We start from the raw sequence: 16,878 nt of genomic DNA on the forward strand, positions 1-16,878 counted from the left end.
TAACATATTTCTAGGTGAAAGTTGAAATTAATACAGATATATATATGTATTAAAGCAGACAAGCAAAGAGGCAAAATGGAGTCTCTGTAGTCTATTTTTAAAGCGTCAGCCCTTACACGTATAAGCTTAAATCTTTAGCAGAAGAAGACGCAAATTATAAACACATAAGTATTCTGTGAAATACACTTATCATTCTCTATTTAAAGGCATAAACCTGAATTAACCCCCCACATCCCCCCGTTTGGACATAGGGTCCACCATCATGCTAGATACTACAACCGATTCCCTAGAGTCATGTGGTGGTCCCAAAGTCCATCTGGGTTGAAGTTTAGCAAAAGCCTTTTTACTACAACGTGTGGTACAAGACATGATTAACTTTAAAGCAATATATATATATATATATATATATATATATATATGACGAACAAAATCATCACTACTTAAAGCATACTTTGTAATATTCCCGTGAACCACCCTCCTAAACCAGAGAACCAATTGGCAGGGTTCAAAGAACTAAATGTGTTACCCCACCAGCTATCCCTGGTTTCTGAGTTTTCAGTTGTCCATGCAAGCAGTATTTGGTGGTGTCTAACAAGGTGGTTCTGGGCATTGTCCTCTTGTACCCTCTCACAAGGGCGAAGAATGGAGTGAGGAGTCCAAAAAGTCCATCAATAAACAAAATGTCCTTAGTTTTCCTTCTCATGGGGGGGCAAAGTAGGGCGTGAAAAGTCTCATTAGTCTCAAGACAAGCAACAGTTCCTTCAACTTTACTGAAGTAGGTGTGATCAGCAGGACTCGATAGGGCCCCTCGAGTCTGGGCTCTAGAGATTTCCGGACAAGCCTCTTTACGACCACCCAGTCTCCAGGTTGCAGAGAGTGTGATCCCTCTAAGTTGTCTAGGCCTGGAATGGGAGAAAAAGACTAGATTCTGGGTTACCATTAGTTGGTCACACAGGTGCTTTACATATCCGGCTACTATGTCATAGCCCTGCTGTAGGGCCTGTGGATGATACAGCCCCAATCTTGGCATAGAGCCAAACAACACTTCTTTTAACTTAAGTGTACCATTTAGTCTTTTAACTTTGCCTAAACTCTGCAGGTGTGAAGTGTGTACCTTTGTTTGAGTCAATCACTTCCGGTGCCCCATATCTGCAGGTTACCTCATTCATGAGCTCCTGTGCGATTACCTGCTTATTTACTTTGGTAACAGGGTAGGTCTCCGACCTGAAAATACATCAACAACAAGCACGTATTCATACTTCCCAACAAGTGGGAGCTGAGTGTAGTCAATTTGCAATCCCTGAAATGGGTAGAGTGGTCTAGGCAAGTGTTATGTGGCAAATTTACTTCTGCCCTGTTGCTTACGGCAAAGATCATGCAAAATTGGACAAATGATGATGCAGCAGCTACAGAAAACCCAGGAGCCACCCGTCCTCGTTCAAGCGTCAACATCATTGCTGCTTTGATAGGTGTGTCTTTCCGTGCATCAGCTGGGCCATCATGGGGGACAGAGACCTCTGTAGGCAAGTGCTGTTGACTGTTCGCCATACGCCGTCCCATTTCTGCTGCTCCCATATTTAGTCCATTTGTCTTTTTCTTTCTTGCTGGCTTGTAACTGTAAAGTCTTTAGCATATCAAAGCCCAAGGGTTTTTTTTTATCAAAGTCCAAGTTCATATCAAAGTCCAAGTTCATATCAAAGTCCAAGTTCATATCAAAGTCCAAGGTTTAGTCAAAGTCCAAAGTTATTGTTAGATTCTTCTTTTCTTCTTTTCTTCCATGGCTTGAGGGCCGCTGCCTTTGCTGTGTGGTCTGTGATGGCGTTGCCTCTTGTTTCTCTGGTGTAGGAATTGGTGTGAGCTTTCCACTTTGTCAGGTAGAAGTAAGTAGGGCCTCCGTGAGACTCTGCACCGCTGCACCATTCTTAATTGGCTGTCCTGCTGAGGTAACAAGCTGTCTGGCCTTCCATGTTGAGCCGTAATCATGAGCTATGCCAAATGCATACCGGGAGTCAGTGTAAATGTTTGCCGTCTTACCTTCTACCACTCTACACGCCTCAGTGAGGGCCTTCAGTTCCGCTTCTTGTCCTGAAACATGCGGAGGCAGAGCTTCTGCTTTTAGGACATCTTGTTGTGTGACCACTGCATCTCCAGTGTGGAGTCGTCAATCACCCCTGGTACCATCTATAACAAAAAAACTAAAAATATGCATTGTTAACAAGGGCTTTCAGTTAACATAAAGAAGAGACAGTGTCTGCAATTGCATCTTCCTGGACATGTGCCAGGGGGTACTGACGGACCAAGGGGGCTAAGAGCTTGTTCCTCTGCGTGCGTAAGAGTGAGGACAGGGAGAGGTGTCGCTTGGTCTGCTGCCATCCGACAGAAGGTCGGGTGACTTTCAGACCCGGGGTGTATACGAGCCTCACCGGACGGGTGAAGTTTGATACAACATCCCAAGGGTCGCATCACGTCAGTTCCCAATATGCTTTCAGGACCTTCCAGCACAAGGAAGCGCGTGAGGCATCGTGACCCTTTAAACATTACCTCAAGCGGTTCAGTTTCTGCCAGCTGAATTGGCACTTCTGAAACCCCTTGCACCGATAACCGCTAGACAATCAGGCTGGTATTCTATTTCAAATAGATCATAACCTTGTTGCAAGAAGGAAAAAGAAATTTTTTAAAAAATTTAAAAATAGCTGACCTGCAATACCTAGATCACCTATATCTTCCCCCCCCCCCCTTTGAACTAGGGTACTTAATTGGAAGAGTAACCGAGTTCAAGGTAGTAGCAACAGTGAGAAGAATGACAAGAGCACATTGTAGCTGGATTTGACGGGCCAGAAATAAATGCTTGGGTTGCACTTGCGTGTATATGCTCCGGATGTCATGGGGGGGTGAGGACCACTAGGGGGGGTTGGTTCAATACCAACTCCGAAGATTTGTTAACCATTGCCTGTACTGCTGCCACCGCACAAACACATGAGGGAGCTCCTCGAGCCACTGGATACAGCTTCATGGAGTAGTATCCAGGTGGCCGTGGGTGTCCTCCGTGCCTTTGTGTCAATACTGTCGTCCCCTGGCCAGAAAATTCAGTACAGAAAAGAATAAAGGATAAAGTGTAAAAGGGTGAGAAATGAGCTTCAGGGGTGAGAGAGAGTAAAGAATGATTGAAAGACAGTCATAGAGTAGTTGCATAAGAGCGGAAACAGAGTGGACCCATGGCCGGCAGTATGAAAACAAGGCCCAGAAAGGGGCGGAGTTTGGCAGCAGGTGTAAGTACAGGTATGGCTGTTTGCGCGTTTCTTCTATAGAACATTCTCTCAGAAACAGTATAATTGTGGCTTGTTTGCAGGCTTCCAAATTATCAGCACACAGCGCCTACATCACACATTTTACATTCATTACAGTCTGAACACGGGTCATTAATTCTCATCCGTTCATGCGGTCAAGTCTCATTCAAATGTTAGTAAGAGTTCACACAGGACGTAACGCGTATGATGCAACTGTCCTCATCTTGCAAACAAATGCATTCAATCACTCCCACCTCCCCCTGGAATCAGTCAAACTTTAACTGTTTGTCCAAAAAAGAAAAAAGGAACACACATTTTGCAATCATGCACACGTCCAACCAATCACGGAACTGACATTTACATAAAAAGCAAAAATATATCTTAAAATCCCTATATATATATTCTATTTTTAAAACCACATAATTCACATAATATATTCAACGTCTGTCTTTCTTCTATGACTTTGAATTTTACCTCTCTTATGAAACAGATTTTTGGAAAGCAGCCAGAACATTCAGACTTCAAACAACACCAATCATTAGCAACAACAAAGGTATATTTCTCTGCACAGACTATCAAACCCAGACGGCAGAGGAATAGTTAAACACATAAAAAAAGGACAAAGAAGACTAAGACGTATAACAAAGATTAGATTACATGACAATAAGACAAACAATATTGGTTATTTGACACATAATTATCCACAGATTCTGCATGAACTTGCTTTATGTCCCAAAGGAACACAAACTATAAAGGATTCCCTTTCTCTGATAACTGCCGTATCTACACGTGCCTCAATCCATTTATCTAACATACTTTATCCAGCCTTTGCTTATCTCTGAATCTTTTCGAAACTTGTTGGTCTAAGATTCCCAAAATTCTAACCTGCTTTTCTCAACAACTTGCTAGATTCTCTCCCCACGGCTAACTTGCTTTCTCCCGTACTATTGCCAGAACTCATAGTTAAAGGTTCCCGCCGTTTTACCTATCTGTTTATATATTTTATAGGCTTGCCTACAGATGTCCTTCCCTTCCCCCAATCTTATTATCTCAATGGGTGTCAGGAAAGTCTGAGACCCCATTCTAGCTATGGACTTACTTCTCGATTTACCACTATTGTCCCTACTGCCGAGTCTGCAACTGGCAGGATACTATGGACTTTTAAGTCCCTTCTGCCTACGTCCGCAACGGGGCAGGATATTTGAGGGCACTCCTGCCAAGTATTGGCAGGATATTTCTTCTTCTGCAAGTCCGCAACTGTCAGAAATACTTTGGACTTTTCAGTCCCTTCTGCCACGTCCGCAACGGGCAGGATATTTATTATCTTCTGCGAGTCTGCAACTGTCAGAAATACTTTTGGACTTTTCAGTCCCTTCTGCCACGTCCGCAACGGGCAGGATATTCGCAATCTATATTATGAATATATTACTACTATACTTACGGGGATAGAGGAAGGACCACGGCTTGCCTTGCTGGGCGGCTTTTAGTAATCTTATTACAAATTACAGCTAACATTATGAGTCCGGCAAAAAGCAATACTTTCTACAGCACACAGCAGACAGCATGGCAATATACACAAGGGTTCTTCCGTCTAGCACGGTTACTAAGAACACCGTAAATAAGAGGCAGAAGTGTCCTATAAACATGCAGCAACTAACCATCTGTCGACACGTGACTTGAAGTCCGGGGAACCCAGATCTGGAGTGGTAAGTCAAGGGCTTACCTTACACCGGTGTTTTGTAGATCTGGGGTCCCGTGGCCTCTAGTCCGGCTGGTCAGCAGGCAGGATTGTCAGGTATCAGCTGCAGGTAAGGAGTTAACTTCTGTCCCTCGTTGGAGCGCCAAGTATTGTTAGGGGGGTCACAAGGGGACCCGTCAGCTGATGCTGTCTGCTTCCCAATCAGTTGAACATGCGAGTATACTCGGAGGAGATCAATGGACACCACACCGTATGTGCTAACCAAAGAAATGCCTGTTTAATGTACAATGTATTCAATCTTTATACATTTCTACGAAGCGAGTGGCTTTATGCCAGATACAATTAAAATTAATAAGCACATATATTGATTTAAAATATCTCAGCCTCTTATCAGTATGTCCTCCTCAGGTGGGTGTTAATCGGGAGGTACATTCCTATGAGCTTGTTAGTAAATTTCAACTAGAGTTGTTTAAAGATAAGAACAGTACAGAAACCTTGTTATATTCCAATTAATATTTCTAGGTGGATTATTCAGACTGAGATCTAACATATTTCTAGGTGAAAGTTTAAATTAATACTGATATATATATGTATTAAAGCAGACAAGCAAAGAGGCAAAATGGAGTCTCTGTAGTCTATTTTTAAAGCGCCAGCCCTTACACGTATAAGCTTAAACCTTTAGCAGAAGAAGACGCAAATTATAAACACATAAGTATTCTGTGAAATACACTTTTCATTCTCTATTTAAAGGCATAAACCTGAATTAACACCCCACACTTGCATTCTGCAAACACACAGGAAGAATGAGTAAAGTGGGTTACCACAAGTGTTGGGCCCAGTTTTCAACACTTTTATAAATGATCTGAAGGAGGGAATTGAGGGGAAACTGGTTGAATTTGCCAATGACAAGAAGCTTGGAGGGATAGGAATCACTAGCGAAGAGAGAGAGGATTCAAAAAGATCTAGAAAAGCTTGAACAGTGGGCAGCGACTAACAGAATGGTATTTAACAAACAGAATTGCAGAGTCCTACATCTGGGCAAGAAAAATAAAAAAAGCACATACAGAATGGGAGGAATTGGGCTAAGCAGCAGCGCATGTGAAAAAGATTTGGGTATACTAATAGATCATAGACTGAACATGAGTCAGCAATGTGATGCAGCGGCCAAAAAGGCAAACTCAATTTATTAAGAGAAGCATAAAGTCTAGATCACGGGAGGTAATTATTCCCCTCTACTCTTCCTTAATCTGACCTCATCTGGAATACTGTGTCCAGTTCTGGGCACCCCACTTTAACCCATTAAGCACCAGGCACTGTAAATATACAGCGCCTGGTCCTGGGCTTAAAGCAGTGAAAAAGAAGTAAACGCAGTAAAAATAATTGTGGTAGCTAAAGGAGACAAAATAAGGCAGTAAAACCACCACATGGGTAAAATCCCTAAAAGGTGTCTGGTACTTAAGGTACAAAACAGCTTGGTCCTTAAGGCGTTGAAAAAGACATAAAAAAACTGGAGCCAGTTCAGAGAAGAGTTACCAAGATGGTGAGCGGTCTGCAAATTGTGTCCTATGAGGAACGGTTAAAGGATCAGGGAATGTTTAGCTTGCAAAATAAAAGGCTGAGAGGAGACTTAATAGCTGTCTACAAATATCTGAAGGGCTGTCACAGTGCAGAGGGATCAGCCCTATTCTCATCTGTACAAGGAAAGACTAGAAGCAATGGTATGAAACTGAAAGGGAGGAGACACAGATTAGATATTAGAAAAAAATTTTTGACAGTGAGGCTTCTTTCACACGAGCGTATTTGCGAGACGTAAAAACGCCCGGCCAATATAGCACCGGGCATTTTTATGTCGGGCCTAAAACATAGTTCTGGAACTATGTTTGGGCCGAAATACGTCGGCCACTGCATGGGCTCCTATGGGAGCCCATGGCAACGGCCATAGGTGGGAGGGAGTTTAGCAGCGTGGCTCTATTCTCCTCCCCTTCCCCGTGCAGGCTTACCTGTCTTCCTCCCCGCTCTGTCTGTGCAATAGGAGTAGGCGGGGCAGGGGCGGAGCTAAGCGCTGATCTGCCCCGCCTCTACCCATATGAACAGGCACATAAATGTTTGATTTTACCAGGTTTTTCGCCACCCCTAACATAGCGTATATCGGCCGGCCGTGATAACGGCCGGCCGATATGTGCTTGTGTGAAAGAAGCCCGAGGGGATCAATGAGTGGAACGGATTGCCACGGAAAGTGGTGAGTTCTTCTTCAATGGATGTCTTCTGAGAATGGACAAATATCTGTCTGGGATGATTTAGTGATCCTGCACTGAGCAGGGGGTTGGACCCGATGACCCTGGAGGTCCCTTCCAATTCTACCATTCTAGGATTATATGATTTCTACTGCGGTATAATTTAACACCATAGAATTACATTATACGACAAACTATCAATCTATTTGCAAGTGCAGCTCTGGGAGCCTTCAGAAGGCCTCCAGCTGCCATGGTAACTAAACTGCACCCCGTGATCTCATCCCCAAATTGACAGCAGCATTTAAAGCAGCATTCAAAGGGTTAACAGCAATTATTAGTAAGAGCAATGATCAAGGCTGTTGCGGGAGACCATCAGCTGTCTATATTGTATGGAACGGGATCGACCACCGGTCGATATGATATCTTTTAATGACTAACAAAGATACATGATGTTATTGGGAGCTTTCAAAACCTCTCAGGGTTCTTCTTCAGGCATAATGAAATAGATCCGAAGAGGCATGCATATATATACACACATACTTGTAAAGTGTTGCACATTAAGGCCTCATGCAGACAAGCACTATCTGTGCTCAGTATGGGCGGGCACAGAGAGCGTTTCTTTAGGGCTTCTAACCATTAGCGTTTTTCTTAACGCTGCGATATCGCTGTGTTTTTTTCAATGTTAAAATCGCATCGCACAAAAATTGCAAAAGCACAAGCTTGCGATTTTTGTGCGATGCGATATCGCAGCATTAAAAAAAATGCTAGTGGGTAGAAGCCCTTAGGAACAAATGGTTTCCTATAAAAGCATTCACATGAAAGAATGTTAGACATATTAAATTCACGCACCTAAGGCCTCATTCACAATTAGGGGCCTCGTGGGGTGCAGAGTGTTAAGGCAGCAGAATGCAGTCCTAAGCTCTTGCTCACAACCTGACAACACACGCTTTACAGACCTCAGCGCTCTGCCCAATCAGGAGAGACGCTGAGCGGGGATGTCATTGCGCTGCGTGATAAGCGCTTCAGCGTGGAACGCGGAAGAAAGCGGCCCCGATGTGCCGGGCCTGATCGGTAGCCGCTAACCGCGATCGGATGGACTCCCAGCTACATGGGAATAGCCACCCATAACCCCCTATGCCTCTTTGATTCTTTAAGTTCTTAGGGTGACAGATACCGACATAGGTAATACCTGGGACCCCCCACAATGGATGACATGTTTCATTCCCTCCGATTGGCTAAATAGTCAAACCCCTCCCTCCAGGGAGGAGCCAGATACCCTTTATAACCCCTGTCAATAGCTCCAGAGCTTCATTGCCGGCCGCTCACCATCAGAGCTGCAGGCACTACTTCTTTCTCTCTCTATCTCTGCATTATTTGGTCCAATCCATCTATGGATAGACATTGAAGGGGGCTTCTCCATGAACCTTCTCTTCGCACTCTGGTGTTTGTATTGTATGGGGCATTTTCCCCCTGGTGGCAGTCATAGTTGCAACACTAATTAACCTGGAGTGCGATCTTTATATTGATTGGACCTAGGGGATTACTGACCTAGAGGCATACGCCTCTTTGCCCTACGAGATTCATCTTTAAATTATTTTCGGGGGGCTACTACCAAGCACCTATCAGTTTACTCGTTTACTATAGGAGTAACCTGTAAGTGTGCAGTACCCTTAGGTGGCCTGGGATGTGTCCAGCTTGAATTCTAATACCCAAGCAGGCAATCCAAACTATAGAGAAGAGAAAGCGGGGTGGTGCTTCCCACTATTGGGCCCCACCGCTAAACCAGTAGGGACTTGATTAGGTTTCCAGAGCCATCTAACCCTGGTGACTGTCGTCTTAGAGTATAACTACAATAACTATAACACTATGACTCTAAAACACGAGTTGAGGGTGATCATCGCCTTCGCTCCTGAGGAACTGTCCCCCACAAGGACAGGGAAACGCATCGAGCACGTTTTTTGAGTACCTTGTTTGAGAACCCTTTTTCTTGAATATATTTGAGTGCCTTCTACGATTTAATTGTATCCTGATCAAGCACTCTTCCTTGATCTATTGTACCGCATAGTTATCCCAAATATGACACCCATTCCTCTTCATTGAGTTTGGGTTAAGATCTTGTTAATTTCTTACCACCTACCTGCACTAGCGGTACTTCTAAACTCTGGTACTGGTGCAATCACCACACCCCAAGTGAGCATACCTAATTATAGCAGTTCTTCTTGAACACCACAAGTGACGAGCCACTTGGTACGACCAACCTACCAGGGTCGACTTCCTATACTTCTTGTGTCAGTCCTATGTGTGTGAGTGTTACATGTTAGCCCACGTTTTTAATACTTTTCTAATAAAAGTAATTTAGTTTTATATCTATATCTGTGAAGGGCAACCTGAAGGTTGCAGATTCAATACCTGCCTGGTTCAGGTAGCCGGTTCAAGGTTGACTCAGCCTTTCATACTTTCAAGGTCAGTAAAATGACTACCCAGCTTGGGGTAATAAACAAATTGCCTGAAAGTGCTGTGGAATAAGTTGGTGCTATACAAATAACAAGTCCCCCCTTCCCTTTTAGCGCAGCATAGGTGCGCAAAGAAAGCGCACCTACACTGCACTAAAAATCGCGTTAATGGACAATGTTTCATGTGTAGAAGACCAATGGCCCTGCTCTGTCTCTCCCTGCTATGGATTAATTCCCTAACAAAGATAGGACATGTGACTAAAGTCTTTCCATAAACTTCTATAGGAGCTGGAGAACACGCACCTCCGATCATGTGAATATGCTAACTCAAGCAGCTGGTATTAACGTGTTCACGCGATCTTTAATGCAGCATAGCCATGATCTTTGCACGCGGCTATACTGCGCGCAGGCAGCGCTTCTGTGAACAAGACCTAAGCCACATCTTTGTTTTCCTAAGCAACTCTCCCTTCTCAGCAAGCCATACTCTTTGGGTCATGCAAGATGAAAAAAGTGTCCTATCCACTTAATATACATTCCCAAACACAGAGCTGGGGGGATTCAACTATCACTCTGCTGTAATTAAAATCAGGCTTTAATAAAATGGGTAGGAAGTACAAAAGGTAGGCGGCTGTGCAGCGTCCAAGGAGTAGGCTCCAGCGGGGTATACATGTAGGCCTTGTCACAGTGTCTCTACTGTCTCCCACTCGGGGAGTAACTAGGGACATGTCCTAGGAGCGGAGAGCAGGCTATTAAATAGGTTAACCTATGAGTAGTTTACCTTAGTCCGTTTGTCAGGTGTGACGCCACCCAGGGGCGTACCTATAGAGGATGCAGGGGATGCGGTTGCACCCGGGCCCAGGAGCCTTAAGGGGCCCATAAGGCCTCTCTTCTCCATATAGGGAACCCAGTACTGGGAGTAAAGCATTATAGTTGGGGGCCCCGTTACAAGTTTTGCATCGGGGCCCGGGAGCTCCAAGTTACTCCTCTGACGCCACCGTTCCTTCCTCCATGGTGAATTCTTGATAAAGAAATAAAGAGCCCACACGCAGGGTTGAAGGTTAAAGGCAAAACCAGGAACGGTTGGTAGAGCCGTTTACTTGAGCACAACGTGAATAAAATCCTATACAGTCCAGCACAATTGACATCCACTGGCAATACACTTAGTGCAGAAGAACACGTGGGGTAACAGAAGGGAAACACGGGAAGACAGAGTGACTTACGCATGCTAAGTTTTCTGTGGATCTCTGTTCCTGGATGCCTTCTCACAAACACTCACCGACTCTCTACCGGTACACACTCACGGATTAGAAGAACGCACACAGCGCTGCACAATGGGAACTCACACTTCTTGCGGCTTCTTACTTTCTTAATCCTCCATATAGGGAAGAACAAGGGGGTCCACAACATACGCCCGCTATCCTTTCAGCCTCTTCCATATTCTCTACATACATACTGATGGCCTCTACCCACTAACGTTTTTGTTTTTTTTACGCTGCGATATCGCAGCATTTTTTCAATGGTGTGAAGTCTGTATTCCTAAAAAAACTCCATGATGTCTCTCTTTTGCTTGCATGTGTAACTAATACTTAGTTACATATATATATATATATATATATATATATTCGTATGCTTTTCAACTTTCACCTAGATATATGCTAGATGTCACCTTGAGAATGCAGCTGGACATATTAATTGGGCCAAAAGCGTCCAACCACAAAGTTTCCTGTCTTTTTATCTTAAGGACATGTAACAACACTGTAAAAAGTCCTAGTCACTTTAGGCATGTCAAGTTACCTACAGGCTGTCTTTTTTTGTGGGAATATTACATGTCATTTGTATATTGTTGGTGCCAATGTACACCTTTGTTAATGTCTCTATGTATGGGATGTTTTCGGCACGCCAGAAAGAGTCTTGATTAAACTCTTAGCTGCACTATATACAGAAGCAGTAGTAATGTAATCTGTTATTTTACTTTGTGCTTATTTTCTTTTATTCATTTTTCTGAATATCTGTAATTTTTGGATGTTCTGTAGAATACAGAGACAAGCAAAGTATTTGGAGTCTCTCTCGCTGCGATATCGTTGAAACAGTCACTTGTAAAGAGCCAGGACGGTAGGAATCCAGCCCGAAGAAATGAAAAAAGGAATAACTAAGTGGAGCAGAACCCTAGAATACCACGAATATGGACTCTTCTCATGATGAACTTTTTCAAATGGGGGATTTGTGAAGGGTGTAGGCCTAAAAAGACTCCATGATGTCTCTCTTTTGCTTGCACGTTATAATACTTAGTTAAACACATATATATTTGTATGGTTTTCAACTTTCGCCTAGATATATGCAAGATGTTACCTTGAGTATGCAGCTGGAAATATTAATTGGGCCAAAAACGGCCAACCACCAAGTTCCCTGCCTTGTTATCTTATCTTAAGATGTGTCTTACCAAAAACGTATCCCCAGCCAATAACTACCTTTTAGGTACTGGGTAACAGGATTCACTTATCCGCTAAGGGAGTTTTTTTTTAACCTAAAAACGTCTCCCCAGATACCTGACTTTGGCTTACATTTTTTCGGGGGAAATAACGCCGGTCACGTTATACTAATTTTGGTTGTCTGTATCTGTGTCTGTTTTAGGATTCACAAAAAATCCTTTTTATATACATTTTCATTAATAAAAGCTAAGTTTTAGAAGGGACACTCTAAACCCTTTCTGTGACAAGTATTATCGACATCCAGGTGTTTATCCTGCTACTGTGAAACTATTTGGCATAAAGCCACTCACTTTACAGAATACTATAAAATTCAGCACATAGCGCAATAAATTTAGAATGCTTTTGCACATAGCATCGTCTCTGTGTGTGTCTGCATCCTCCTGACCGGTCAGTACCCCTTTAATTCGGAGCTCAACAGCATATGAAGGAAACCGTTGAATTTGCCTAACAATGGGGCTTACTAATTTAAAAATTGCACACATAAAAATCACAAGTTGGTGCTTTTGTGATTTTTGTATGATTTGATTTTAACATTAGAAAGCCCCATTGAAAAAAACGAAACGATATCGCAGCATTTAAAAAAACGTTAGTGGTAGAAGCTCTGCAGGTGTCTGTGTGCAGACCAGCTGCTCTCAGGACAGACAGGTGGATAGGACCAGTCAAGACAGACTCAAACAACAACTAATCTCTCACTCATGCACCTTGCAACCACATACATAAAATAAGGTCACATGACATACAAAGAGATACTTTTCCAGACATAACCCAGACAGTAATCCATTCAGTGCTGCAGCTAGGCAATACACATCATATTGACTCACATGGAACACGTTGACAATACACATAAGCACAGGACAACAAAGATCACTCAGAAACATCCAGAAAGTTTAACACATAAACTTCTGTACACTACAGCTGCATCCGTAAATGTACAATTCAGAAAACAAGTATAAACAACACCTCTGAAACAACCTCAAACAAATGTATGAAGGTGTATTATACTGCGGCTGTAATGCCGAAGCAAGTAGACACAAAAGGGTGCAACAGCATTCTGGAAGTGCTAGTACAGTGATCCAAATAAGAAAGTTGGAACAATACCTTTACAGCGCCACCTACTGGAAGGCAGCATTCCTGCAAGTCAATGTCAGACCCTTTATGCAAGCCTGCAAGTCAATGTCAGACCCTTTATGCAAACCTTATAACAATGACTACAAATTGATAACCAAGCCAGAATCCATACACAGACAGCTGTTTTGGGGTTTTTACTATTAGGTGGCGCTACAGAGGTATTATTCCCTCTTCCCTATTTGCATATTTCTCAGAGGAGCTTACATGGCCTTATAAGTCTCCTCAAACACCTTCTAGGTGCTCTCCATGATACCCTGTACAGAAATCTAGAGACAGAGGCTGGAGGAGAAGGAAGAGCTACATTTTTAAAAAAGCTAAGATATTTAAAGAAGATCTGTCACTGGATTAAACCAGCGGTGCTGGCTATATGGCTCTGCAGCTGCAGCCCTGCTGACTCTATTCCCATTGATTTTCCATGCTAATCTCCGTCTGCCCACATGGGTACTGCTTAGGTCTGGCTCCCAGATCTGTCAGTCTGTCAAGTGGGTAGTTGTCACTGCTCACTGTCAATGGGTGACATCGACGGTCAATCAAGTCCAACATCACCTGTTAACAGTGAGTGTTTAGGACGGCCCACTTGACAGATTCAGCATACCAAGAGCCAGACCTAAGAAGAGCCCTTTAGAGTGAAAAGAGGGGATTATGGAAAAAAAATACACGTGAGGCCGCGGTTGAAGAGCTATGCAGCTAGCACAGCTGCTTTTCCTCCCATGACATATCCTCTTTAATTGGCACTCTGCTGTGATGTTTAGGTTTTTTTTAAATTTGATACTTAAAGGAGTTATTGCAAGATAGACTCTTATCCCGTAGCCATAGAATAAGTGATAAAGTCTCATTGATGGGCGTTTAAGTGCTGAGACCTCCACCAATCCTGAGAATGGGGGTCCTGTGTCCCCCTCTGCTTCTCACTGTGAGCTTACTGCACCACCTACAGTGAAGAGGAAATTGAATGGAGCGGCAGTCACGCATGCGCAGTGCCGCTCCATTCATTCAAGTGGGGCCTTCTAAGGCTTCTGGGCCTGGTTGCGGTGGCCAATAGGAGGCAGTGCCCAGTCATCATTGAAAGACTGCTGGGGTTGAAGAGAAGAGACTGACAGCTTTCCTAGGTGAGTTAATCTTTTTTTTTTTTTTTTTTACGGCTTGCTATGAATTTCAGGGAAAGGCTTATATTTCAAGCCCTTCCCCGAAAATCATCGCTACAAACACACTGCTTTCAATGGGACCGCAGCAGTGCCAGCACCATTGAAAGAAATGGGAAAGCATCACGGACTTTTGCCCCAGCTGTGGCAGAGGATTCCTTCATCCTCGTGGCCCCGCTGGGGTGAGGGAATCCCCTGCCACAACTGTCACAGCTGTGTTAGGGGAGAGCAATGCTCTCCCTATTGTTTTCAAAGGGGCTAGCGCTGCTGCCGCTGGCCCCATTGCAAACAATGGGCGATATCGCCCATTCCATTTTGCAATGCGAGATTACAGTGAAAACATTGCAAATGAGAATGAAACCATTGAAAATCATTGGTTTCATTATCATGTGTTTTCACTCACTCTTGCATCGCAAAGCTATCACATAATAAATAAATCCACATTAGATGGGAAAATCCAGCGATTTGAGCGACTTCCAGCAAGGCCTGGTCATCGGTGCGGGAATAGCCAGGTCAGGATTTCACTGCCAACCACGTGGGGTTTACTCGTATAGCAGTGAGGCGAGTATACAGAGAATGGCGTGATCGAGAAAAATATCTAGTGAAAGGGGATCCTGTGGATGGAAGCAAATCACCACTGAAAGGGGTCAGAGAAGGATGTCAGGAATCACTCAGATGCACAGGCGCTGCACAGTCAAGAGCAACTAAATACAACACTGGGGCTCAACCAACGTATCCAAACGTACAACTTGACAATCCTTAGTATATATTGGCTATAACAGTAGATGACCAGTTCCAGCTCCATTGTGTCTTAGAGATTTAGGCCCAATGTCCACGGGTGGGTTTGATTTGCAGGATCCATGAAGGGTCACAAATCAAGCCACCCATAGGGAAATATTCTGATTTGATTTGCGGATCCTTGGATGCGATAATCAAATCGCAGCATGATCCATCTCAGTGTGGTTCCTGCACGGATGGCTTCCGTTGAAGTCAATGGAATTGTGGATGGACCGCAGATTCCGTGGGAGAGCAGGAGTTTAAAAATAAAAAGTACTGCACATGTGCCTCGGCCGTCGCTTCCACACACATCGGCAGTAAAGAAAATGCAAGACTTGGACAAGTATGCAGGGACCTCGGCCACAGGCAGGGTCGTATTCTGCTGCGGGCTCCTGCATGCGGAATTCGACCTTCCCGTGGACATTAAGCATAAGGAAGTTGAGACTCCAGCGGGCAAAAGAGCCTAAAAAATGGATCACTGATCAACAGAAAAACATATCTTGGTCAGATAAATTCAAATTTCTGTTGCACTGGGCTGATGAGAGGTCAGAATTTGACACAAGAAGCATGAATTGATGGACCCTTCAATAATTAAGGATGGTGGAGGTGGAGTAATGGTTTTGGGAAGGTTTTCTTGGTACCCTCTGCATTTTGTGATACTTCTGGATGGATGCCATGATGAATTGTTGCAGTTCTAAAGGTAAAAACAGGACCACCGTGATACTATATGGGGGTCTCTAACAGAGTGTTAATTCAGTATGATGATGGTCTGTGGTAGATATGGGGAAAAAATGCAAAGTATACAATGATGCACTGATGCAATGATATATGGGATCAGCGGATGGGTCACCCCATTACTAAGCAGGTTTGCCCTTCAGGACAATACAACAGTCATTAAAGTTCCAACAGAGGTTGTCGTCCAGCTTTGCAAAAGTCTTGAACAGCAAATTAAGGATAAATTTGATTTGGATGGATGAATAGACCAAGGAAACCCATCGGCTGCTCACAGACGTCCAGCAGAGTCCAAATGTCTTAACTATCAATACAGCAGTCCATGCGGCTTCTCCGTAGGAAGAACATAGAGGATGTAAGACATGGCAGCCCATATTCCTGTGTTAGATGTACAGGGTAGCAACATAGAATTTGCATGACTTTAACTCCAACAACTTATCATTGTGCCCAGAGGTGTAACTTGAAGCTTCTGGGCCCCAATGCAAAACCAGTAACAGGGCCCCCAACTAAAATGCTTTATTCATAGTACTAGACTCCGTATATGGAGAAAAGAGACCTTATGGGCCCCCTGAGGATCGTGGGCCCAGGTGCAACTGCATCCCCTGCAACCTCTATAGTTACACCAGTGATTGTGCCCCCTACTTGTAAAGAAGCAATGCCAATATATTTCAATGCAAGTACTGTAATTGTTTATATTAGATGCAAAAAAACTAATTACTTTACATTATACTGTATAAGAAAAGTCTGCATTAAAATTTTTAATTAATTGAAAAAACATTTCAGACTATTAAAAAATTCTATATTGAAATCTATCAGCTGTGAAGGTTCTGGTTCGAGAACCAACCTGTAACTATTGTGATGTCACTGCAGAATGTATTGACTATTGTGATGTCACTGCTGAATGTATTGACTATTGTGATGTCACTAAGGTCTGCATTGT

The 16,878-nt window shown here is 43.5% G+C and overlaps 1 protein-coding gene across 1 annotated transcript in view; it reads right to left on the reverse strand.

Moving 5' to 3' along the window:
* Positions 1–436: 436 nt before the first annotated feature.
* The window catches only part of LOC136621850 (uncharacterized), a 30,546-nt gene continuing 14,104 nt past the window's right edge, over positions 437–16,878 (reverse strand). Inside the window, exon 5 of the mRNA XM_066597641.1 lies at positions 437–902. Within this exon, the coding sequence (XP_066453738.1) occupies positions 506–902 (397 nt within the window). The 3' untranslated portion in view covers positions 437–505. The remainder of the gene's footprint in view (positions 903–16,878) is intronic.

This window comes from Eleutherodactylus coqui, chromosome 3, assembly GCF_035609145.1.
Source record: "Eleutherodactylus coqui strain aEleCoq1 chromosome 3, aEleCoq1.hap1, whole genome shotgun sequence".
Lineage (NCBI taxonomy): Eukaryota > Metazoa > Chordata > Amphibia > Anura > Eleutherodactylidae > Eleutherodactylus > Eleutherodactylus coqui.